Source organism: Vanacampus margaritifer, chromosome 3 (assembly GCF_051991255.1).
Source record: "Vanacampus margaritifer isolate UIUO_Vmar chromosome 3, RoL_Vmar_1.0, whole genome shotgun sequence".
Taxonomy (NCBI): Eukaryota; Metazoa; Chordata; class Actinopteri; order Syngnathiformes; family Syngnathidae; genus Vanacampus; species Vanacampus margaritifer.
Window position 1 is genome coordinate 24,826,456 of NC_135434.1, and position 25,132 is coordinate 24,851,587.

General features: G+C 38.4%; 1 protein-coding gene across 4 annotated transcripts in view; it reads right to left on the reverse strand.

The window, feature by feature from the left end:
• Nucleotides 1–1,106: 1,106 nt before the first annotated feature.
• Nucleotides 1,107–25,132, reverse strand: part of adgrd2 (adhesion G protein-coupled receptor D2) — a 47,904-nt gene continuing 23,878 nt past the window's right edge. Inside the window, exons 16-25 of one of the 4 annotated variants that reach the window (XM_077562534.1) lie at nucleotides 24,160–24,313; nucleotides 19,090–19,223; nucleotides 18,526–18,641; nucleotides 15,273–15,393; nucleotides 8,575–8,616; nucleotides 8,404–8,457; nucleotides 7,291–7,438; nucleotides 6,822–6,880; nucleotides 6,682–6,712; nucleotides 1,107–4,190 (exon numbers count right to left, since the gene is read on the reverse strand). In XM_077562534.1, coding sequence (XP_077418660.1) covers nucleotides 4,183–4,190; nucleotides 6,682–6,712; nucleotides 6,822–6,880; nucleotides 7,291–7,438; nucleotides 8,404–8,457; nucleotides 8,575–8,616; nucleotides 15,273–15,393; nucleotides 18,526–18,641; nucleotides 19,090–19,223; nucleotides 24,160–24,313 — 867 coding nt within the window. In that variant the 3' untranslated portion in view covers nucleotides 1,107–4,182. Of the gene's footprint in view, nucleotides 4,191–6,681; nucleotides 6,713–6,821; nucleotides 6,881–7,290; nucleotides 7,439–8,403; nucleotides 8,458–8,574; nucleotides 8,617–11,545; nucleotides 11,901–15,272; nucleotides 15,394–18,525; nucleotides 18,642–19,089; nucleotides 19,224–24,159; nucleotides 24,314–25,132 lie in introns of those variants that run through there. The other 3 variants (XM_077562533.1, XM_077562535.1, XM_077562536.1) reach the window with 3 other exon arrangements.

Consider the following 25,132-nt stretch of genomic DNA (forward strand, 5'->3'; position numbering starts at 1 on the left):
GTGTATCCATCCATTTTCAAACCACTTATCCTCACTGGGGTTTGCAAGAGTGCTGGAGCCTGTCCATCTTATTTACAACTATTACAGCACTCATGGTGTGGCTGTTTTTATTCTTGTCTGATGATCTAAAATATATAGCAGATCATCATCACTTCATCTAAAACAGTAATGCTCAGCAAAATAGAAACAAATAAAACAAAACACTTGAACACATTTTGACAATTGAAGTCAAATTAATTTGACTCAAATATCTCACAACAAATACATTGTCAACATCAAAAGTAGGACAATGATGATGATGAAAACAATTTGGACTGTGTGTGGACATTAAACCATATCAGCTTACACAAAGCCCTTACCTTTATAAACATATATTATACATCAGCGACTAAGATACAATAGCTGTTAGATCAGACAGGACCTCCTGTGTATACACAAATGTTAAGTAGTGTGTGTTGTAATCGTTTGGCCTCATGACAAGACAGATAGGATAGCGGCAATGAGTGAATTATGTCTTTAAAAAGGAGCAATATCTAAATCTGGAGCCAACAGAGACTTTAAAACATGAATAAAAGAGAGTACTTAAATAATAATAGAAATACCGCCTAAAACTTGTGGGCAAAATGTTTTTGTTTGGTTTTACACTGTCTTACAGTAATGTGCAAATGCCTTGCTTCACAAATGTTTCCATCGGTACTATATTGACTTTACATGATAAAATAAATATTAATGCACCATTAAGCATATCACCAAAATTCATCGAAATGTAATTGGTTGTTTAAATATAACTGAAACGTAATCAAGACAATGCTTGTAATGACATCAGGCTTTTCTCGTAGCACTGTATGTAAATGAACAGAAAGTCCAGTTTTTATTTTTCAAAATAACCTCACGATATATCCTAGCTCACTGAACTTCTTTACACAAGATCATATGGTGCGATTTGTATATGAATCAACAACACACCATGCAAAATACTAGTTTTGGTAATGTAAAAAAACAAACCAACTATATATATGTATGTATGTATATATATATATATATATATATATATATATATATATATATATATATATATATATATGTATATGTATATGTATGTATGTATGTATATATATATATATACAGTATATATATATATATATATGACACGACAAGCCAAAGCAAAAAAATTCTCAAATAAAATGGTTGGAATTGCCTAGTCATAGCGCAGACCTAAATCCAAATGAATATCAGTGGGCGGTGCGTCAGAGCTGTCCTTGCAATGTCACAGATTTTTATTTATCTATTTATTTATTTATTTTATTTTATTTTTAGCTTTTTTGCTCGGGAAAACCCTCCAAAAAGTCTGCAGTAGACTGTTACTTTAAAAATGAAACAGTGCTGTACTAAAATGAAATTGCTTTAATTTTAGTACAGCACTGGTGGCTGGCAACCTGAGCAGGTTTACCTTGCCTCTTTCCCAAAGTCAGGTTGGGATATTTAGAAAATAACTTTTTGAAAGTCTTATAATAGCACAAGTGAGGGGGGGAAATGTGACATTTTTGTCTGTATCTTAAAAGGTATGTTTAAAACACCAAGGGAACAATACACAATATGGTGAAGCGTGGCGGTGTGGCAACAACAGTGAAAAAGGGTCACACATTCATCTTGTGGAATTGGGGCTTTAGAGGGAATTAGGAACAGTTCTGACTATTTTTTTTCCTATAGCACTTTTTCATTTTTAAAAGTAACAGTCTATTGCTGCAAGACCTTTGGAGTGTTTTCTTGGGCAAAAAAAAAAAAGAAGAAGCAAAAAACAAAATAAAACAAAACAAAAATCTAAAATCTGTGACATTGCAAGGGCAGTTCTGATGGAGAGCTCACTGACATTCAATTGGATTTAGGTCTGCGTTATGACTAGGCAATTCCAACCATTTGTAATTTTTTTGTTGTTGTCATGTTTACTTTGGCTTGTTGTCATGCTGACAGGTGAAATTCCTTTTCCGTTTTATGATAGATGCTTGAAAGTTCTTCAATAGTTGGAACTGTTCCTAATTTCCCTCTAAATCCCCAATTCCATAAATTGAAGAGTCACCCTTTTTCACTATTGTTGCCACACTGCAACACTTAACCATGTTGTGTATTGTTCCCTTGGTGTTTTAAACATACCATTTAGAAACATGGAAACCCCACATTGCAAGTCCGTAGCACGGTTTTGAAATGGCAGCCTCAGAACTATTATTGCTTAGAAGCTTCAATTTTAAAACAGTTGTCTTACCACCATATCACACAACCAGATATACATTAGAGACGGGAACTGCAACCACAATGGATTATGAGATTATTAGATGTCGCTTATATGATTAGCAATATATGGCGAAATAATCGAAGGTTAGTGGCACTTGGCTTATGATGATTGGCTCCTTTCTTATTCATATTGTGGCTGTCGTCCACAAAAGTTGATGGTAGAGCAGCAATTTGTTAAAACAGAAAAAAGGTTTTAGCTATACAGTTTAGACATATATGTACAAGAATAGCAAAGTATTTATTTGATTCAGTGCTTTACTTCATTTCCAACATGATCCAACAATATTATTAACAGGCAGCAGCAGTATCAATAGTGAATGTTGGTGCTTTTATTTCATTTTGAAGGTCTGTCCAATACACCATTGTGTATTTAATGCATTAGAAATAATTGTAACTTTCCCCAGATTGATATCTTCCAACATTTTGATGTCTTTTATAAACCTTAGAAGGCACATTTTGATGGGCAATGTTGCTGAAAAATAACTACTACTAGCTTAGCTGAAGGATTGAATCAGAATCAGAATTTGTTCCTATTAATTATTATGGAACAGGAATTTGATGTACAGTACAGGCCAAAAGTTTGGACACGCAAAGCATTTTCTTTATTTTCATGACTATTTACAATGTAGATTCTCACTGAAGGCATCAAAACTATGAATGACCACATGTGAAGTTATGTACTTTAAAAAAAGGGAAATAATTAAAAACATATTTTATATTCTAGTTTCTTCAAAATAGTCACTCTTTGCTCTGATGATTTTTTTTTTGCACTCTTGGCATTCTCTCGATGATCTTCAAGAGTATTCACCTGAAATGGTTTTCCAACAGTATTGAAGGAGTTCACAGAGGTGAAAATGCCAAGAGTGTGCAAAGCAGTAATCAGAGAAAAGGGTGGCTCTTTTGAAGAAACTAGAATCCAAAACATATTTTTAGTTATTTCACCCTTTGTTGTTGTTAAGTACATAACTCCACACATGTTCATTCTTAGTTTTGATGCCGTTAGTGATAATCTACAATGTACATAGGAATGGGGAAAAAAAGTAATTGACACTAGACAAGTGCAATTTCTATAGAAATTGCGTGGGAATGCTGGATAGCTGAATGCTAAAAGATGAATGCTAATATTTGAATGTTATTATTATTACAGCACTACCACATTGAGGTGTGTCCAAACTATTGGCTGTACGGTATTTATTATGAAAACTGCTCATGTTTGAAATACCCAAAAATAAAACTTATGTTCTCGTCTTTATGGAATTAGATACATAGTTTTCAGATAGGATGCTTAAAAGTTCAGTTACTTGTGAAATGCATGATGTTTTTTTTTTTTAAACAACTTGTGTTTCTACCTTTTAAAAGTTCTGCTAGGATGTGATCAACATACAATAGAGTGACGGCTTCCACCTATTTATAACACTTGAAATTACAACCGTTATTATGCAACATTTTCATTGAGTCTGAAAATAAATGGTCACAAATAGAAGATGACATTTTCCTATGTTTCTGAACAGACTTGTCTGTCTTCAAGCAAAATAATGTTTGACTTTCTTGACTAACTACAATAATACTTTATGATCATATAAGCTGCATATGACAATATTGTTGCTTCCTCATCACATTTGGAAATTCTGAGCTTAATTGGAGTGTTAGCGCATCTAAATCGTGCCCCTTTCTCTACTGATGATAGTACTGAAAGTCTGTTCTGAGAACCAAACATCTGCAGCGTATGAGCAAATGTAGAGCACTTCATCCTTGAGTTACACCTACACCAGCAAACCTGTGTATTTGTGTGTAGTAGCCGTGCACTCAAAGTGTGTGTCCAGTTCTACCCCTCATTCAGAGTGATCCAAGGTTGCGATGTATTGAGTATCAGGATGGGGCTCCATTTTCAGTTCAACAACCTGTGATGAAATACAGAGAAGGGCATTAGCCAAAACTATATCAGAATATGATGTTTTGGTATTGCGTGCAAGTGTGTTTGCATACAAAAGAGAAAATAAGAAGGGAGGTCGATTGAAAAGCACAGTGAGAGAGAGAGAGCAGGTGTTGGAGTGGTTAATGGCTAATGCTGTGAATAGCCAGACATGGCCATTGCTGATTAGTGGAATGAACTTCTTCTTTGTCTCATTAGTCAACAATGAACACCCAGGAGCACTCTAGCATCCAGCAGGCGTTCTTCACAGACGCTAAAACATTTAATGAATCAATTTCAAACTAGGTTCTTGTCACTGATGGGCAAATCGGTGCTATTGAAAGTGACTTAACCCTCTGCACCATCTGTTGTCTGTGCCTTCTAATTCAGAACACAAAAATACACACAGAATTTTCACACAGGCCTAATGATGTGCACCGCAGAGGTGAATGGAAATGAAAAACTACATTTGGCCTTCTTTGGCCCTGCTGCCAGCCTTTATAATTGTATCATTTGATTTTTGAGGATTTGGTTTGATTTGTCTGCTTCAGGTTACATAGATCAGATCTGGGAGATATTACTATGTATACTATTCACTGAAAAAAAGTGATTCGTTGGACTCAACTAAAAATAATAATAATAATTTAAGTAATTTGTTCCAGCTATTTTTTTTGGTTTTTCTTGTTATATTCATGATTTGGTTGAAAGCATCATTTTCAATTTAATATAAATCAAATACATTTTTTTTTTCCAAGCCAAATAAAAATGTTACATCCAAGTAACTTTTTACTTTGGAATAAACTAATTAAGTTTAGTTTCATTACTTTACCCCAAATCGAATTTCTGATTCAGTACGAACAAAATTTTATCGGGTTCAACTTGAGGTGGTTGCCAGACAATCGTAGGGCACACATAGGTGAACAAACATACAAATCAAGGGACAATTTAGTCTTCAACTAGCCAACCATGCATGTTTTTGAGATGTGGGCGCAAACTGGAGTACCTGGAGAATGCCCACGCACAGGGCTGGACTGGCCATCTAGTATACAGGACAGATGCCCGGTTGGCCGGTGTCCTTTGGGGCCGATGTGGTGCTATTCAATAATTATTTTTCCTCCATTTTACTCCGAGAGACCGGCTCACGATTTAGAAGGAGCAGCCCATTTTTCCAGTTACAATATAGAGAAAAAACTGAATCAATAAACATTAGTGATATAGCTACGTCGTAGCCAAGGGAGGATAGGAATAAGGTTGGGCCAGCGGGCCTAAGTCAAAATGCCAGGGTCGATTATTTGTGCCAGTCCAGTCCTGCTCACGTAGAGTGTGGAAGGAAGACACAGGAAGGCTGGAGGCTGGATTTGAACCATGGACTGCTGAATTGTGAGGCCAGCATGCTTACCAGTGGACCACCAAGCTTGTATTTAAAGCAAAGACATATCTGCAAATAACAAAATGCCAGTAACAGGAAAACTATATTGTTTATTATGAATATTTTCCAAACTTGTGCAACCTTTCTTCAGTCTCAACTTACAATTATTGTTTGTTTGTTTGTTATTTGTCTAACTAGTGGGGGCACGCACATACAACACATTTTTTGCAGATAAAAAAAAAAGTTCTTCATTTAGATCCCATTTGTGTGTAAAATTTTATATTTTAACTAACACATATAATAATTCAAGACAGGAAAAAATATCAATAAGAAAAAAACTTTCATACATTTTTTTAAATAAAAAAATTGTTAAAAAAATATATATACTTTTTATAGGGACAGTTTTCTGTTTTTAATGGCAGTTTGTTATTTGATTGCAAATGTGTTTTCGTTTTATTGCAACACGCTCTGCAGGCTTGGTGGCCCACTGCTAAACGCATCTGCCTCACAATTCAGCAGTCCATGGTTCAAGTACAGCCTCCACCCTTCCTGTGTGGAGCTTTCATATTCTCTCTGTGCCTACATACGTTAATTGAACACTAAATTGTCCCTTGGTGTGGGTGTCTATGTTTGTTCATCTATGTGTGCCCTACAATTGTCTGGCAACCAGCTCAGATTGTACCACACAAATTTTGTTCATACTGAATCAGAAATTCGATTCAGGGAAAAGTAATAAAATTGACTTTAATTAGCTTATTCCAAAGTAAAAAGTTACTTGGATTTAACTTTTTTATTTGGCTTGGGAAAAAATTATGTGAATGATTTATATTAAATAGAAAATGATGCTTTCAACCAAACAATGAATATAACGACAAAAAGTTTTAAAAAATTAGCTGTAACAAATTACAGCTTTTTGTGTGTGTGCGTATTCTAATGAATCACTTTTTTCAGTGCAATATTCACCAAGGACCACCAAGAGACCTTTTGGTCAGTTGCACTTGACCCGTTTTCCACTCAAAGCTCAGATTGTTTATTACTATGACACTCTAATAGTACATTTGATAATGCTGTATACATTTGCCCCTCAATGATGGTGAAAAAAACATTGTACCTGACGGTTTAAACGCAGTGAGTTGCACTACCTGTTTAAAAAAAAACAGATAAACAAAAACAGATACGCATTTAGTCAAATAACAACAGCAGCAAAGAAAAAGTCTCAACTAAGGATTATTATGTAATCATGTTGCTTACTTGATTTCCTGGTGCTGGGTTCAATGAGAAACTCACAAAGCTTTCTTTTCTGAAACTCTCTGAAAGACCAAAAGTCAGCTATTAGATTTTCTTCTTAAACTTTATTTTTCAGTTAAAACTGTTTTTATTAAAGGATATTTAGTTTGAATTCCCAATCAAACTCTGCTGAATATTTTTGTTGCACACCACACAGAGAAGCAGACCACACACGTAGAGGCATACAAGGGGAGATGTCATATAAAGAGGTGAAAAGTGTGTGCTGCGGCCCTGAGCTGAGACGGTAAGTCGGGGCCTGGTGCATCGCTCAAGGGGCTACTAGCATCTTTCCAACAACTAGCGGTATGTCTGTAGTAGGGCTCTACCAGGGACTCCATTTCCAAAGCCTAGGCCATAATGGGCATCATTGCTCATTGACCACTGATTTAAAGCTTGATGGCCGTCTAAACAGCATGCACTCCAAAGAACCTACCATTTTTGATAACTAACGAAGTGGAACTAGAACTGGGTGGTCCAGAGGTCTCGCTGGTTTCAGGACTGGATGGGGTGGGTGGGCTGCGGTCCCAAGACCTTATGGGAGCTCTCTGAGAAGCTATGAAGGTGGTTGGCTGGGAACAATTCTGCAATAATAGATACAAAACAAAAAGCAAATCATTTCAAACTGACAAAATTGATGTAACAATGAAATGAGCAAAAAAATAAGTGCTGATTTAAAAAATACATTTGTGGTGTGACTGAATTAACAAAACTTGAATTTATTTTTTGCAATCACAAAGAATCACTACAGGCAATCATTGAAAAAACAACAACAGCAACAACATTTTTTGTGCCTCTCAACGAGGCTTCCACTCCTGTCCACGGGTATTTTGGCCTCATTCCTCATATGTGTATATCTGTTGCAGATTTATATATTTTAGATTAGATTCCATTCATCTATCCATCATCTACCGCTTATCCGGGGTCGGGTCACGGGGGCAGCAGCTTTAGCAGGGAAGCCCAGACTTCCCTCTCCCTAGCCACTTCAGCCAGCTCCTCCGACGAGATCCCAAGGCGTTCCCAGGCCAGCCGAGAGACAGTCTCTCCAGCGTGTCCTGGGTCATCTCCGGGGCCTCCCGCCGGTGGGACATGCCTGGAACACCTCTCCAGGGAGGCGTCCAGGAGGCATCCGAACCAGATGTCCGGGCCACCTCAACTGTTTCCTCTCAACGCGGAGGAGTAGCGGCTCGACGCTGAGTCCCTCCCGGATGACCGAGCTTTTCACCCTATCTCTAAGGAGGAAACTCGTTTCGGCCGCTTGTATCCAGGATCTTGTTCTTTCGGTCACGAGCTGTGGGTCGTGACCATAGGTGAGGGTAGGAACGTAGATCAACCGGTAAATCGAGAGCTTTACCTTTCGGCTCAGCTCCTTCTTTACCACAACGGACCGATACAGAGTCCGCTAGATTAGATTTAATTAATTAATTAATATAATTATTATTGTATTTATTTCATTATTTAGATTAGATTCATCTGTTGCAGATTTATATGTTTATGTAATTCTGTAATATGATCAGCACTGTCTACATGCTACATTTTAGGCACTTACTGTGAAAGATAAAGCTTTTCTCTTTTCCTTGATCCTCTTTATGGCATTCCTCACCTAAATGTGAAAACAGTTTAAATCACAAGTTGGCAAGCCTTAATAAATCAAAACAATTCAATGTAATAATCTGCACTGACTGACAGTGACGGTAACATGAATTGACTGTCAACCTACCTCACTGTTGTAAACAGCATAAACTAAGAAAATATACAGGCCCTGCGGAAGATTACATACACAATTAAGGAAGCAACTCTAAGGAAAAAAATAGATCACATACAGTATGCATCTTTTACAGACTACTATGGCTCTTCAGCTTGCAGTAGCCTATAATGTGTACATGTGGTGAATTGATACTCTTTGAGTAAGATACTTAGTTACAGTGAGTGGCCAATATATCAATTGTTGGTTTAAAAAGGACATAAGCTTCTGGTTCAGGCAACACAACGTTGAATAGAGGTTTTTTGCTGCTCTTGCTAACAAGGTTAATCACAGGGCTGTGCAAAATTCCGAATTTCTCAATCCAATTCAATGGATGAATTTGACTCCACCCCACAGGATTTTGAATTTAATTCAATGCAAGTGGCAGAAATTCCCATTACATATCAGTGAGAATGAGCCTTTACATACACTTTACTTTCCTTATTTTTGGAAAGCTTAGTAATTTATTTTTATTTCCAAGTAATAAAATAAAAGTAAAAAAGGTAATTTCAGATCGTGATAGAATTGTTGATGACAACCATGGTTTATGGCTTCACTTTCATTCATTTATCAGAAAAAATAACACACACAGCCATACATGAGTTTTGTTCCACTTATCCAGGTTTAGGATGCGGGTTCAGCAGCAGCTTTAGCAGGGAAGCCCAAACTTCCATCTTCCCTGCCAATTTGAGCAGCTCTACCCGTGGGGGGGGGGGGGGGGGGGGGGGGGTGGGGACAAGAGACATAGTCTCTCCAACATGTACTCGGTCTTCCTAAACTATACACTGACACTTGTCACATAAAGACAGCCAATTTTAGTTGCTCCAATACCCCATACTCCCGGAGCACCATGTCATATCTTCTCCACAAAGCACATGAAGACTGGTTGCGTGAACTCCCATGTACCCTCCACGACCCTGCCAAGGGTCTTGGTGTGTCAACCAAGACTGTTGCATAACATTATCAGCCTTTAGAAAATCTGAAGCGAGTTCTAGCCACCTTAGTGACCTCAACCCAAGAAATAAGAGATCCCACCAGAGATGCGTGCCACTGGAATTGAGGATTCTTCTATGTATTATTTTCACCTATTCACAATGTCTCAAGTTGTGGGCAGCAGTGCCCCATCCCCACTATATATAACACTGACTGTTTCCCCCATCTAAGGAATCAGACGGTGAACCAGAATTCTCAAAGCCGTCTGGAAGTCATTCTCAATAGCCTCACCAAATTCTTCCACACCCAAGTTCTTGCCTGGCGGACCCCCTACAATGTTATTTTGGTGTGAGTCATTGAAATGAAGCATAGGTGCATAGGTGTGTGTGGGGGGGGGGGGGGGGGGCACTATATAATAATATACAAACATAGCTAAGTAGACTTATATTATCGCAGCAAATTCCATCCATCAACACAGTTTATACTGTTTCAAGTTGAAAGGGAGCGAACAACAAAAAATCTTTTTATAAAACTTGTTAAGTTTAAACCTTTCTTTGGGATGAAATTGTCTTCGATACACTACAGTACATTTTATCTGTGTGGTAATTCATTGTTTTCTTGGTGTATGAAACGTTTTTGTTCCAAAGAAAATACAGACTGGTTGAGCATCCTCCTACCAACATGAGGAAGAACTCCTACTGTCTTGTTACATGCCCTCAGCTGGACACATGCCGTAAATCTAAATTAACAAGCAGCTCTCTGGGGGTCATGGAGGGGCTAGCTTTTGATTAATTAAAGATCAGAGGAGGGTGGACGGGTGGTTGAGGTAAGAAAAAACGAGCCAAGACAGAGAGTGACTGTGCAAAATAAAAGCAAAACAAGGACACTGAAGAAGAAAAAACTTTTGAGTGAAAAGAGAAAGGAAGTGGCTGCTATGTAATCAGGGGAGGCGAGCTATAAAGGTAGATATGGTATAAGCTTACTAGACTCTCCCACACACTCACACACATACGTATGCATAATGCACGTAAAGTTCTTGCAGAGTTGCAGTGATGTGCTGGATACACAGCGGATGTTATTGACAAAAGTTCATTTTTTTTCTTTTTTCTTTTAAAATCATATTAAGGGGACACTTACGCTTTCTTAATTTAATGAGAATATAAAACGTAAATATGCTAATATTGTTCCCTTTGATGGAATATAATAGTTTGAGCTACACCAACAAGGATGTATCGTGAGGGGGTCAAATAAAACTCATCTCACAGACCCATACCATGCATCTAGTGCAAAAGTGGTATTAGTGTCATCAAGGTCTGTCAACACTCAACCAAAGTAGTTGCAACACTATCCCGTATGTTCATATACAAAGCTCTTCTTCACTGTCCTATAAAAAGACCCCAGCCACATTGATGCAATATATGTCTATCACAGGATTTTTCCTGGCTCAAATTGAGGCAGAGGTGATACCATCCTAACTATGGGCGACTATCAATACTCCGGTGCCCCCATATCCCCTTCTGCTCCCGGTGTTCCGTCCCTCCACGTGGTGGGGGGTGGGGTGGGCGCGGATGCCCTCTCCGCTGCCCGTGCCTGGGTGCGGGGTGTCCCCGGGATCCGGGGGTCGGGGGCTGGGGGGCTGCCGGTTGGTGGGGGTGGGGTCGGGGGTCGGGGGCGGCTTGGTTGGGGGTGTGGTGGTGGTGGGGGTGGTTGGGTGGGGGGTGTCTGGGGGTTTGGGGGCCTGGGGGCGGCTGGGGCTGGGTTGGGGTGGATGGCGGGGGTGGAAGGGGGGCGGGGGTCGTGGGGGGAGCGGGGGCTGTGGACTGGTGGGGTGCCTGGCGGGCCTGCAGTGCCCCGTCCTGCTGCGTTGGGTTGGGGGCGCGGGCCGCGTTGGGGTGGGGGGCGCTCCTGCTCCTGGGTTTGCTCTCCGGCCGGTGGCCCCTGCGGGGCCCGGGGGTCGTCCTTTGGCGCTGCCGCGGCCTGGGGGGCCCTGAGGTGTTGCGCTTGCTCTGTCCTGGCGGGGGTCGACGGCTCCCCTCTTTGGTGGAGATTTTCATGCATGCCAGATCCACCACACCAGCATCTACCGAAACTCAGACACAATCTGCTTCTTCCTCAGGTCATTGAATCGGTGGAGGCTGGTGTCTGTGTATCTCACTCTGCTTCATCTGTCCTTCCTACCTTTCCTCAGTCTCTCCTTTGGGCCCTTGAGGTCTCCCTGATTTGTTGGAATTCAGATGTCTCTGGGGTTGGTGAAGGACTCTGGTTGGTGGCCTGGTGGGTGATGTCTGGTCGGTGCTGGACTTCACTTTCCTTTCTTTTCTTTGGTCCTTCTTCGGGTCTCCTGACAGCCCCACGACTCTGGCTGGATTCTGAAGTGTTCGGTTTAGGTGAATGGTATGGGATTTTTTAATAGGTTTTAGGTGCACTAATGAATACACGCATGCACGCACGCACACACACACACACACACACACACACACACACACACACGCACACGCACACACACACACACATGCACGCACAAACACACACTCACATACAAAAAATAAAAAAAAGGAGAGCAATAATGATGACATGTCAAATGAACAATACTGAGCTCTCCAGAAAAAAAAAAAAAAATACCAGGTATCGGTACTCGTGGCAGTGACGATACCATTATTGGTCGCCCTCCTGCAGCCGTTTTACGATCAGAAATTATATGAATACAATGTTGCCATTAATTTCATGCAATGTTAAGGAAAAATAATATATTGGGGTATATAGGTTTTTCTTTAAAATCATCTGCGTGGGGAATTTTATTTACTAGCGGTATCGGTATTTGGTATCAGTATCGGTGCATACTCAAGAGTTGAATATCGGTCTGAAAAAAGTGGTATCTAACATCCCTAATCCTGACCATGCGCGATGACGTGCATGTATTCTGTAAATGAACTGACTCGCTTCATTTTTTACAGGCAATATAATACTCCTATGTTCTAATAATAATAATAATAATTTTAAAAAATCCGTTTCTTCAGTAATTGCTGCTTCAAGTCTTTTTGATGCACTGCTAATGATAAAGCGCCTCGATAATAGCACAATGCTACATCTGCAGTTAAAATACGTTGCCGCCGAGCTTAATCAACACAGCTGGAGGGCTGTGTTGAGCGATATCAGTCTGTCAGGCTGGTGGTGGCAAGCAAATTAGGTGGAGGTGGCCGCCTCTGAAGTTTGTATATAGGAAAAACCCTGGACAATACATCCATTCTGTACACTGCTTATCCTGTTTGGGAGAATCAGGGAGCACATAAAGACAGACCATCACCCAGAATCACATTCACAATGTCACTGAGTGGGAACTGAATCCACAGTGCTGATGGATCCCCCCCCCCCCCTCCATGATAAGAAAATACTTCGTATTCTATTTTAACGCTTGACTATTAATTAGATTTTAGCATTATTGATATTGTTATTTTTAGTTGCAGTACAACTACATACTTAATTTGTTAATGCAGTTTTATCCTGCTAAACAATGTGGTTTGAAACTTCACAGCTGAACTTGTCTTGCTTCACTGTGAAAAGGATGTGACTGGTTGATTTGGGCCTGTTGACCACAGGCTATGTGGATCATGAGATATTATATAATCTTTAGAGTCAGTCTGAATGCTTTATGTCATCCTGATAGTATGGAGTCCTTGTCGTTTGTGCAGAAGAAGAAAGCCTATCAAACAAAATAAGGCGAGTAGGCCACTGAGGAACCTCAAACACTAAATGCACTAAAGGTCATACAGTTGGGAATTTGAGTAAGATTGGGACCACTTGAGTCATTACAGCCCATGAATGTCTGAAGAACAACAAGATTCATGTTCTGGATGTGCCAAGTTAAAATCCTGACTACTGTGGCGGGCAGTTTATGCTAGACACCCATCCAACCTCTCTCAATTGGCTGCATTTTGCAAGGAAGAGTGGCAAAAAATCCCCCAAAGTAGATGTGAAAGACTGGTAAGTCACTAAAGAAAGTGTTTGGATGAAGTTATCATTGCAAAAGGAGCTGCAATGTCTAAGTGAGAGGTTCACATAATTTTGCACCCATGAAATCTGAGGTTTTTTTTTAAATCAACAACTTTTGTTCAAGAATGAATGACAACATTATCATTCTTTTTGTTCAAGTCCGTTATTTTCAATGCCAGAATTGTAAATTGGGGTATGACTAAACATTTAATAAGGTTATTTTAATATTTTAAACAAAAATCTGACCATGCCTGCAGGTTGTACTAATAAGTATAAAATAAGTGTGGCAGAAGCTCTAAATGCAGATTTCATCAGTAAGAATGTAAATATAAATTTTCACTCATAAGTTACTTTTTATTCAAAGATTGGTCTGCATCATGTTATCAGAAATGAAAGCAAAGCACACATGAAAACAACAATCGCTGTGAAATGCAAAACTAACTTCTGCGAGTCACGATGTTGAGATAATATACTCTGAATGGTTGATGCAAACAATGAAGTTTGTTCTTTGCTAGGCTCTCATTACAGCGATCCTGGCGTAAAACACCTATATATAATACTCCACCTGTTGCCAGCATTTAGCAGTAGCTCCATTGTTAGTGACTAGCACCGCTAATGCTAATGCGGCTAGAGCTGCTAATGCAGCTAGCGCCACTAATGCTAATGTATCTAGTGCTGCTAATTGTAATGCAGCTAGTGCCACTAACGGTAATAAGGCTAGTGCTGCTAATCAAATGTGAGGGACGTTTGATTACTTTTGAAAGGCATGGCTGTGCGGACTTTAGCACTGACAATTTGACACTGCACTGCTAATCAGTTTTTAACGAAGAAGTCTTACTCAAATGATTTAGCCAGTAAACATGCTACTGTGGTTCTGACCTCACATCGTCTCACACAGCAAAATCTAAAATCCCAAATCTATGTGGAGACTTTCTGGAGACTTTCTGCACAGCAAAGTTTAAATTTGGGTGCTCATTATTAAGTGAAATGTGTGTGTGAGTGTGTGTGTGTGTGTGTGTGTGTGTGTGTGTGTTTGTTCATCTGTCATCTGTTATCTATAATTTAAAATGTAGTTAAAATGTAGTTCTTTAAGCATGCAAAAGTGGATACATTTAAAAAAGAAGAAGTTTATTCCACACTGAGTATCCGATATCCAAATAACAAAATATTTGATAGCTGCAGGGCTAAAACTTTTAGCGGAAAGCTCTCAACTGCAGCTGTTATTGCAACAGCATTTGAAAAATTAGCCTGTAACAATAGTGACTCTCCTGATTATGTTTACATTTGCACTTGCCCTCAGTAAAAAGAAAATATTTTTATAAATGGAATTCGAATATGAGGCATTGGTTCATATTACAAATTTTGCAAAAATCTCATCTCTTTCTCGTGGACTCAATCTCGTGAGACATCTCGTCTCTTGGGATTTGTGTCTCGTCCCATCCTTCGTATCTATTGTGAAATTTTGCTTGTATTCGTTTTGTAGCTTGGCCCCTAACCCCCGCAAATAGCAAGGGTTCATGTATTGACATTGGGTGATGCCTGTATACCAGCCACAAACCACACAGACGAGAGAACAAGTAAAATTTTGACTAATAGACCTTAATACTGTATGAAGTCTCCTGTTTATCACAAAACAAGCATATTGCAAACTCTATTTGCAATGTTTGGAAAGGCACAGGCAATCAATTTGCAGATTGAAGAACAAAATAATAAAAAATAATAAATAAAATGAGAAAAAAAACTTTGCTTACTTGGAAGGCATTGAGAGCACTGAAGATGTAGGCAATTACAACAGACAAGTGGACCAGTACTCCGCACAGCCAGGTTAGGCCCAAAACAGGCAGGAGGATGAGAACAGGCCGAGTCACAGCCCTGCAAACAAGGTAGAATGTGCACTAATAATGAACTAAAAGCAGGTCTAATATACTTAAAACCTTTCACAACTCCTTAGTTCTGATAATGATTTCTGCTTGTTTACCATTTTAGGCCATTTCTGTAGAAACAGAGACTCCAAATGTGTCTGAGGTATTTGGAATTTTTCTTTGTAAAATACCTCTTTAAACCCTCAAAATCTTCACTGAACAGTTACCCGTGTTCATGCCCTGAGCATTTCTTTTCGATAAATTGTTCAATAACCGTGGCACTTATACATCCCCTAACCTTTAAAGGGATGAGGCAAAAACGGTTTCTTTTGTTCAAACCACAATTGTTGTCATGCTGCTGCACCTGGAGAAGAGATTGAGTTTTCAGAAAGTGCTGTATCTGCAAGGACAAAGCCAGAACTCACTTTACTCTCTTTTATGCTCAAAATTCATTTCCATCTCCAGAGTGCGCATAACACTCTAGTGCTGGCACAGACTTTTAGCCTGTTTGTGATGGAATGATGAGACATAATAATAGTGGGGATGGTGTCGTGGTATGTTTCATGCTGAGATTGAAGGACATTTGGCTGAATGAGAGAACAGAATATAATGTCTGTACACCCATTAGACTTAGCAATATGTCCTGAGTTATTTGCAAAAATAACCGGGGTCATGTTCTAGGCTCCGGGTAGGCTTGATAAGTTGTCACAGACCAAACTCCTCCAAGCATGCCTTTAGAGCTCTTGCTATCCCAAACTGTTCCCCCCAAAAAACACAGAGAAAAGCGTTTTTAATTAATCACACAATTTCCTACAAATAATCGCGATTAATGATCTTTTTCTACTTCTGCTTCTTCAAAGCTTGTAACATATTTACTTGTGTAAAATCTTCTAATTAATGTAAAATCATCTAATAGAAAGTATATTTAGAATCAAAGACTGTTCAAAAAGCTTCTTTTTTTTAAATCCTTGAATAGAGTACTTACTTAGGGTTGTGATTAACCCATTAAGCATGGAAGAATGCTATATTAATGGAACATTAAGCCTTAATATTTTATTTCAGTGCTGTTCAAACATGAAACAGACTGCAACTGTTTGTTAAATGCAGTGGCTCAGTTATAAGCCCGAATTTTCAGATAAATAAATACATTTTCATTCAAATCTTACAATGTACATGTACAAGTTAACTGATCAGTATTTTCAAAATGTTTGTATTTTTTTCCGCAATAATCAATTTATAGATTCGTATCGATATCAAATCGTGACCTATGAATCGTGATATGAATTGAATCGTCAGGTACTAGGCAATTCACACCCCTAATATATATATATATATATATATATATATATATATATATATATATATATATTCTTCCAGTGTGATGTCATGTTTAAGTGCGCCCCTTGCGGTGGAGGGCAGGGCGTCAAAATCAGTGCGACCTAGAAAATAAGTCAAACAGTTGATAAATCAGCGACCAATACTATGGTGAACTCGTGCGCGGCCTACGGATGCTCTAATCGCTCAAAGAGAGATGAGATAATTCTTTTGGCTGCCGGCAGTGATTCTAAACCAGGCGGAAGACAGTGAGGAGTGAAAGACGAGCACGGTGGCTAGCGTGAAAACTACGACGCAACTGCTTTGCACCCACAAAATGTACGAGGATATGCTCAGATCATTTTATATCAGGTAGTTTTTCTCTTTTTCATATACAGTGGGTCATAACATTACCCTTTGATTATTAATACCAGGCAGATGTGCCATATGTGCCATATTATCTTTAGTGAAACAATCATTCATACTTTCTTTTTTTGCGTAGGCATTCAAATAATTTTGAACAAAAAGTTTACAATTTAACACGATTACCACAACACTTTAACTCAGGCTTGATCTCTGCTGAGGAATGTGTTGTAAACGTGCGGTCTGTTTGTTAGCAGCTAGCAAGCTAAGATAGCTTGAAGACTTCGATATACAGCAAGACGAGTATATCCGGACACAAACGATTTAATGAATGACAATTTCACCATGAAAGCAGTGATTGCCGTACTGTTTCAACCAAAATACACATACACACACACACACACACACACACACACACACATATATATATATATATATATATATATATATATATTCTTGTGAAAACAGGCTCATTTGTATTAAATTAAATCCTGTATTAAATTGTATAAAATTTGAATAGCCATTATTACACAAATGAGTGCAATTATAAGTAAGCGAATAAATGAATGAATAAATAAATAAATAATTACATAAATGAATACATAAATAATATGCAAGAAGTATGGATTTTTCAGAGATAAGAAATATTACATTTATACATGTATTAAATAAATAGAGTGCATTTGATTATTTTTTTTATCAATTTGTATTAAATATGGCTATAAAAATTTATTTAATCTGAATGTTTGCTTTCCAGAAATGCATCACATGTAGCCACCAAAATGTTATATTTGTGGCAAAGGTGTGACAATCTTGTGAGAATCCCTAGATAATATACTGCTACCATGTAACTGAAATTAAACTGCTGACTAGCTCCTATAGCCTGCAGCCTAAAACACAGCTGCAAAAGGCGAACAATTATGAAACAAGCAAATATGTACAGTATGTTCCCTTGTTGTTTTTCTTGATATCACGTCAAGACAAAGACTTATAACAAAATCAATTTTGTGTGTCTGAATCCAGAGGTGTTCAATTCCAATTTAATAATAAAAAAAAGCTTCTTTATTCATAAACTACTAAAAACACATGAAATACATGAGTAACATTCAAGTTCTGACAATTACTTGACCTTTCTTACTTGCCTCCTAACCTAGAATTGAGATACTGTTTGTGTGTATTTGGTTGGCCCTTATATAAATAATACAGTTAGCGTTAATCGTTATACACCAAGAGTATGTTGTACTGGGACCAGGTGTTAAACTGATAAGGCCAAACAACTCCCACAGAAGACTCCCGAACCACAGCTTTTAATCTCCCCACTGTCTCTATTGACCATAGTTTGCTGGAACAACAAGGAAGCATCATTTTTGTGTGTGTAAGGGTTTGTTGTTCCCTGGAAGAATCACATACACATCGTGCACACAAAAAATAATGTCAGGGATGAATAGCATGGATTGTAGCTTACCAAGTGAGGTCAAAGGTCGGCATTTTTGATGCTGAGCTTGGACTGAGCATCTTGGCACGACGACGGGCGCTGGAAACAGTCACCATGACAACCCGACACAACACAACTGAATTGACCTGTAAGTGGAGGACAGCATCAGCATTTCAAACAAACTCCACTTGGCCTCCAGTTCACATTAAGAGAACAAGTGTTGCTGCGGCTAGCCCGACTGTTTTTGAAAGACATGAGACATCCTTATAAATACTTCAACACACGCACAACTTTTTTTGCATGAACACTTTTTTTATATATCAATATTAATCTCTAATAGACCAGAAACTCACTCTAAAAAGATTTTGCGTTAGGGGTCAAAGGCAAAGAATTGTTGTAGTGCTGTTGAGCAGTATACATCAACATGACCACCATCTGTCATCCTGACATCTATTTTGCATGCAATACAAAGGAAAACTAGACTATAACATATAGAAAGTATTTCAAAAACAATTTCACATGCTCTTGCATAGAAAAGGAAACACAAACATACAAAGACACATTCATTCTTAGTGATTAAATGGAACTGCATACCGCCAAAACAAATATCACAGGTCCCACAAAAGACCAGATTGTTCCAGTTTTCAGATTGAGCCAGCAGTGACCGTCGGCCTTGTACTCGTTCACCGTCGCTGCCAATGTTACGACAACTATTAGAACAGGTAGTCCTGCAAAACAATTCAATAAAAGCATATTAAGTACGGTTGTGGTGCTAGAATAAAATATGCAACATGTTTGAAGACATATTTACAGAACAGCGACTGCTTCGGCATCTCATGATCCGACTATTTTGTCTGTTCTTCATCGCCAAGCCTATTTTGTCTAACACTCACACATCTGCATGGAGAGCTACAGGAAACATCTCAATATTGTTGTGCTTATTCACATTCTGTTCTCAGCTCCTTATGCGGTATAACACATAGTGGGATAATTAGAGACATGAACATGGACAGCTGCAGGATGTTTTAGAAATGCTAAAGACTGGGTTAAGGTTAAACACAATAACTCTTCTCCTTCATTTCAACAAAGCATGATGACTTTTGACATTAAACACACGATAATATGACACTCACTCCGTGCAGTATTTTTTTATGGTAAATTGTGCGTGTGTGTGTAAGCACTACCAAAGTACAACCACTTATATTTTATTGCTCTGGCAAATAGTGATGTACGAGTATGCTAAAGTAGTATTCTCTATCATTAGCCACCTCCAGCTTCTCTCAATGTGAAAGAGTAGCAGCTCGCTTCTGACTCTATCCTGAATGATCAAGGTTCTCACTTTATACTCAGCCTCAACATGCTGCGAAATAAAATACTTTCTACTACTTCGACTTTTGGCTTAGTTCAAAGTCAAGCATGGTCAGGCTTGCCCTTCTGCCCTCAATCAAGCTTCTGCACTTATTATACCGTGAGCAATGACTTGTAGTATATTGAGCCACTGGACGCCACACTCCTGGAGCACCCCCTCTGAACTCCCCTTTTAGTGTTCTGTGGGGTCAAATTTTTGGGTTTTCCAAATCCACAGGCCCTTTTTTCGGTTCCCGCATAAATGTTCCCACTGATGGACGAATGTCTATATAAGCATGCACTGAAAAAAGTAATCTTGTGCATTTGTAATGGTTACTTAGTGTTAAATTCAAATGTCAACAATGAAAACATTATTTTGGAGTTTTACACCAAAATATCGACTATATATTAATTTTTCCTTTGTTCAAAACACAAGAAATTGGGAGTTGTCTTCTTAACAAGACTTATTTACGTAATCTCAGTGATTCATGTTAAATAGACCATACTACATACAAAAGATTTGTTGTATCTACACAACCGCAAAGTGGGAGGGGCCACGGGTTCTCGCGACCGTTGCATGATCGGATTTGTATGCTTTTTTGTCTCATTATATCTTTATGTGCACCATCTTATACCTTTGTTTTTTATCATTTCGCCTATCAGTGACTCCTTTAGTCCTGATAATTCAACCGAGGGATTTCTGTCTATTTATATGCATTTAAAACCGAGAGAAAATGTATTATATTTTTGCATCACGACCCGCCATTATTGCTTTCCTTGAGTGTGCGCTCAGTGCAGCGAAGATTACCCTTGACGGTAAAAGTTTTTTAAATGATTTGTTGTGGTGCATTTTGTAAATTTTGTTTGTACTTACGTTAAGTCAACTAACATAAGCAAATGCCTCTAAGAAACCTGTAGTACAGTTTTTCAACACTCATGAACTTTCGCAGTTACGGTAAGGAAAATGGCGTCTTGGTTGAACACTCGATGGTTAACATTATGACTGGTTTATAGTATTATCAGTCTCCAAGTCGCTGTTTACAGCAAGTGTTTGCTTTTTTTCACGGCAGCTGTTTTATTGTGAATACAGATTACAACCTGCAGACAACATACAACAATTGAAAACTCCATCTTAGCTCAAACTTCCTCGTAATGACTGGCTGCAAGTTACAGACTTTGGAATGACAAAAAAACTCTGTATTAATTTAAAAGTAGCCATTCGTTTGTTTTTTTTGACGACGGGGGCCTGTGTTTGATAGGTTTCAAGGTGAGTTAAGAAATGGGGGCAGTTGTAAACTGTATGAATAAGACATGAAAACGATCCTGCAGCCATCAAAGAGGCCCTCAGCACGTTTGTCCTGAACATCTTTGTGCTCAAAACGGGGGACCGTAATCCAGAATAGTCATCGAGGGAACTGAGGTTCTTTTTGGAATACCTGATGTGGCAAGTGCTTGTGTCTTTCTGATGGGCCTTAAGCCCGTATCTTACTAGGCTTGGGAGTAAGGCTGTGCAATAAATGATATTAATTCCATTAATCATCATTTTAAAAGTCAAACCGTTGAAAATTTGCTTCCTGAAATCAAATTTTGTCTTTGTCTGGATTATTAAAAGCTGTCATTCTTATGTTCTGTTACCAAATAATAATAATGCATGGGATTTATATAGCGCTTTGACCCTAGAGGCAATGTGTGTGAAGTGCCTTGCCCAAGGACACAACGACACATGACTTGGGGAGAGCGGGGATCGAACAGCTGACCTTCTGGTGACTGAACGACCGTCTCTACACCCAATTTTGCACACGTGGCAGAATTCTAGATGGGTGGTTTACAAGACATGTTTACAATAGCTATCTACTTAATTATGGCATTTAAGCACAAACTATGAACATTACGTTTATGTTAAAACTGATTTAGAATCAGGATATTTTATTGTTTGGACATTTTGCACAGGTTTAAAGCAGTTTGAGGATGCTGTTGCAGGGCTCAAAGTTTCATTGCCATGTTGACTATTTCATGTACATTTGAATTATATTTAATTCACTGATTATGTGTGTGCGTGTGTTGGGAGGGGTGGGGATTTTTAATAGGTTTTAGGTGAACTAATGAGTACACACTCACACGCACGCACACATGCACACACACACACACACACACGCACGCACACATGCACACACACACACGCACATGCACATACTCACGCACATACAAAATAAAATAAATAAATAAATAAAAAAGAGCAATGATGATGACATGTCAAATCGGTACAATTACCGAATTAACAATACTGAGCTCTCAAAGAAAAAAAAAGAAGAAAAAAAAGAAAAAAGGTAAAAAAAAAGGTAAAAAAGGGAGGGGTGGGGACTGAATTCGTCACAATTGTGAGGTACTGTCATCTTGTCTCGTGAATTTTCCTGCATTTTCTGCTGTTGGATAACATGTTTTGCACAAAGTAAAATAAATAAATAAAAGTTAAATGTACAAAACCTTAATTTTTGTCCTGATTAATAAACATGAAAATCAGTGGTGCTGTACTGTATATTTCGCTTGTTTTTATTTGTAACTCTAGTTTTCTTTCTATGAAATCCCATTTAGCCAATTCAATGTAAAAAGAAAGTAGATCCAACTTGAAAATGAGTAGTATAGATAATTTTAAAAAGTAAGTAGCTTCTACTCATAAAAGCATATTTAAAAACTCTATTAAGTAAGCAATTAGTGAAACTATAAACTCAAGTAGCATTTATTTGCAAATTTAGATTTTAGTCAATTAAAAACTTGCTTTGTTTTAAGTTTAACAAGGATTGTTTTTACCCTTGTCACTACTTGATAATTTGATGCAATTGGCTGCCTTACATTTTCTAAGTAGATTTAGCATAGATTTTTTTTCAGTTGAGTTTGAGTTTTATGTGGGAAAATTTGACTGGTCCTTATCATACCAAAGAATTGGTGAAATATAACCACCTTAAAATTATGTATAAAGGCCATCACCAAATTTTACCAAATAACTTGCAAAACAGATTTTGAAAAAAAGAAATGGAGTACAAATTAAGAGGATTTTTTTTTCTAAACCAAAGTGTAGAGCAAAACAAAATGAAAATGTATTTCAATCCAGAAGGTCAGTCTGTGGAACAATCTTGACTGTAAAATCAAAACATCTTCGTCCATTTCTATCTTCAAGAAATACATAGTAGCACAATTATTAACACACACACAAAAACAACAACAACAACAACAACATAGATATTGCTATGTAGCAATTAATTACAACATTTAATTCATTTTGTAATTTTGTAAAACTGTTATATTTGTAAGTGTATACCTTGACCATAGCTGTTTTGTGTTAATTAGGGGCGGATGTAATTTTTACTTCTTTCTGCCCCCTTTCATCTCTTTTTAAAAAAAATGAAAATGAAAATGAAAATGAAAATGAAAATGAAAATGAAAATGAAAATGAAAATGAAAATGAAAATGAAAATGAAAAATGAATCCCCATCAAAATGTGTTGGATTCAAATCAAAATTGCGCCCCAAAACCATTTGAGTATGACCTCACCCTCCACCATTCCACCCGTCCCTACCACCAAGAAACTGAGCGAAAACTCCATTCTGAAGGGAAGATACAAGATGATTGGCACAGTTAAAAAGTCAGGGCTCTTTGTCCACACCTGGGGATTGGTAACCTGGTAATAGTCAGATTGATAATTGTGATTCACTCAAGTTTGTTCTCCACAATATCAATCTGGTACTGCTCCACTGTGATTTGCTCAGGAAAGGCGTGACATTCTGTACAATACTTTGAGCTGATTGGACGATTCGGCATCTTGTGTACATCTACCAAACTTTGGTTTTGACCAATCACGGCAATGGATAAAAATATAGTCTTTGTTCTTGTTGTCGGGGCGGAAAAAAGCAGAAAGATCTTTACCAGCTACAAATGCACTAAGCGCCTTTTGTTGTTCAACATTCAACAAAGAAACCGTGAGTAATGCTGCGATAACAGAATTAATTGCAGCCTCCATTCATCCATGTTAGGTTTTTTTGTTCCCCACAGCGATGGCGCTTCCCCAAACACAATATCGCTTTGTGATTGGTCCAAACCACCGGTGTTTTGGATCGGTGAAAATAGGCGGGCTCGGTACGAGATGTATTCTCCGGCGTTTGGGAACTCACAAATACCGCGAGAATTCAGCTTGCAGAGAAAGGTTTGGGCATTGGTGCAGTATGCATGATATAGAAAAATATTTAACATTAACATTTTTAACTCCACAATGCACCCTTTATTACACTAATGGAGAGTTTAGTTACAAGTAGTTGAACTTACCCCAGCCAATGATATAGTACAATTTCATTCTGCGGTCCTCACTGATGTTGACAGACACAACTTTGCTCCATAACAGCAAACCTTCAACCAGCATCCAGGAAAAAGAGGCCATGAAGAAGAGATGGAGCAGTGCAGTCACCACAAAACAGGCAGCCTGCAGGAATTGAAGTATAAAAATAAGGATGTTGATACAATAGGTGCTTTTACCCTATCTAACTTTTTAGTTGTTAATTGCCTGTTCTGTACCATCGCAATCAGATGTTGTGTGCTACATGCCTAAAGCAACAGTCTTGCCAATGCAGCCTGCCATTTTTTTTTTTTTAAACAGACACCTACTAATTGTTATGCCTCTCCTGCACAGTAGGTGGTGCTGTGTACCACAATATGTTGTAATCCACCTGAGGAAGAAGAATCTCCCGAGTCCCATCAAAATGACATGTATGCTTTTGGCAATGTCATGTTGGTTTTCGCGTGAGATTTGAGTGACTGTTTAAAATAACTTTTATGTGTCATGGTCTGTGTTTTGGTTTGAATTATTGGTCATGTTTTCTTAGTGTGTCTTTCTTTGTCAATGTCTCGTCAAGTTTTATTATGTCCTCCTGTGCTTGTTATGCCGGTCCCTGGTGTTACCCAATGAGTTCCCCAAGCCACGTGTGTCTTGTGCAGGTGTCTCTCGTTGTCTTGTTACTGTGTGTATTTAGTTCCTTGTTTTTTTTCAGTCTTTGTCGAGTCATTGTCGCTGTCACACCCATGCCATATCCTGTCGTTATCATTTCCTTGCTTAGGCGTTCCTGTTTGGTTTGTTGCTTTGACTTGTGTTTTTGGATATTGTTGATTTTGTTATTTTCGCCAAGTACTTTGTTTTCCTTTTTCTTAATCAAATCCCTTTTTTGACTGCATCCTTGCCTGGCTGCTTTTGCTCCCTGCATTTGGGTCCTCCACCAATCTTCACCTTCCTGACATTATGTTCAGA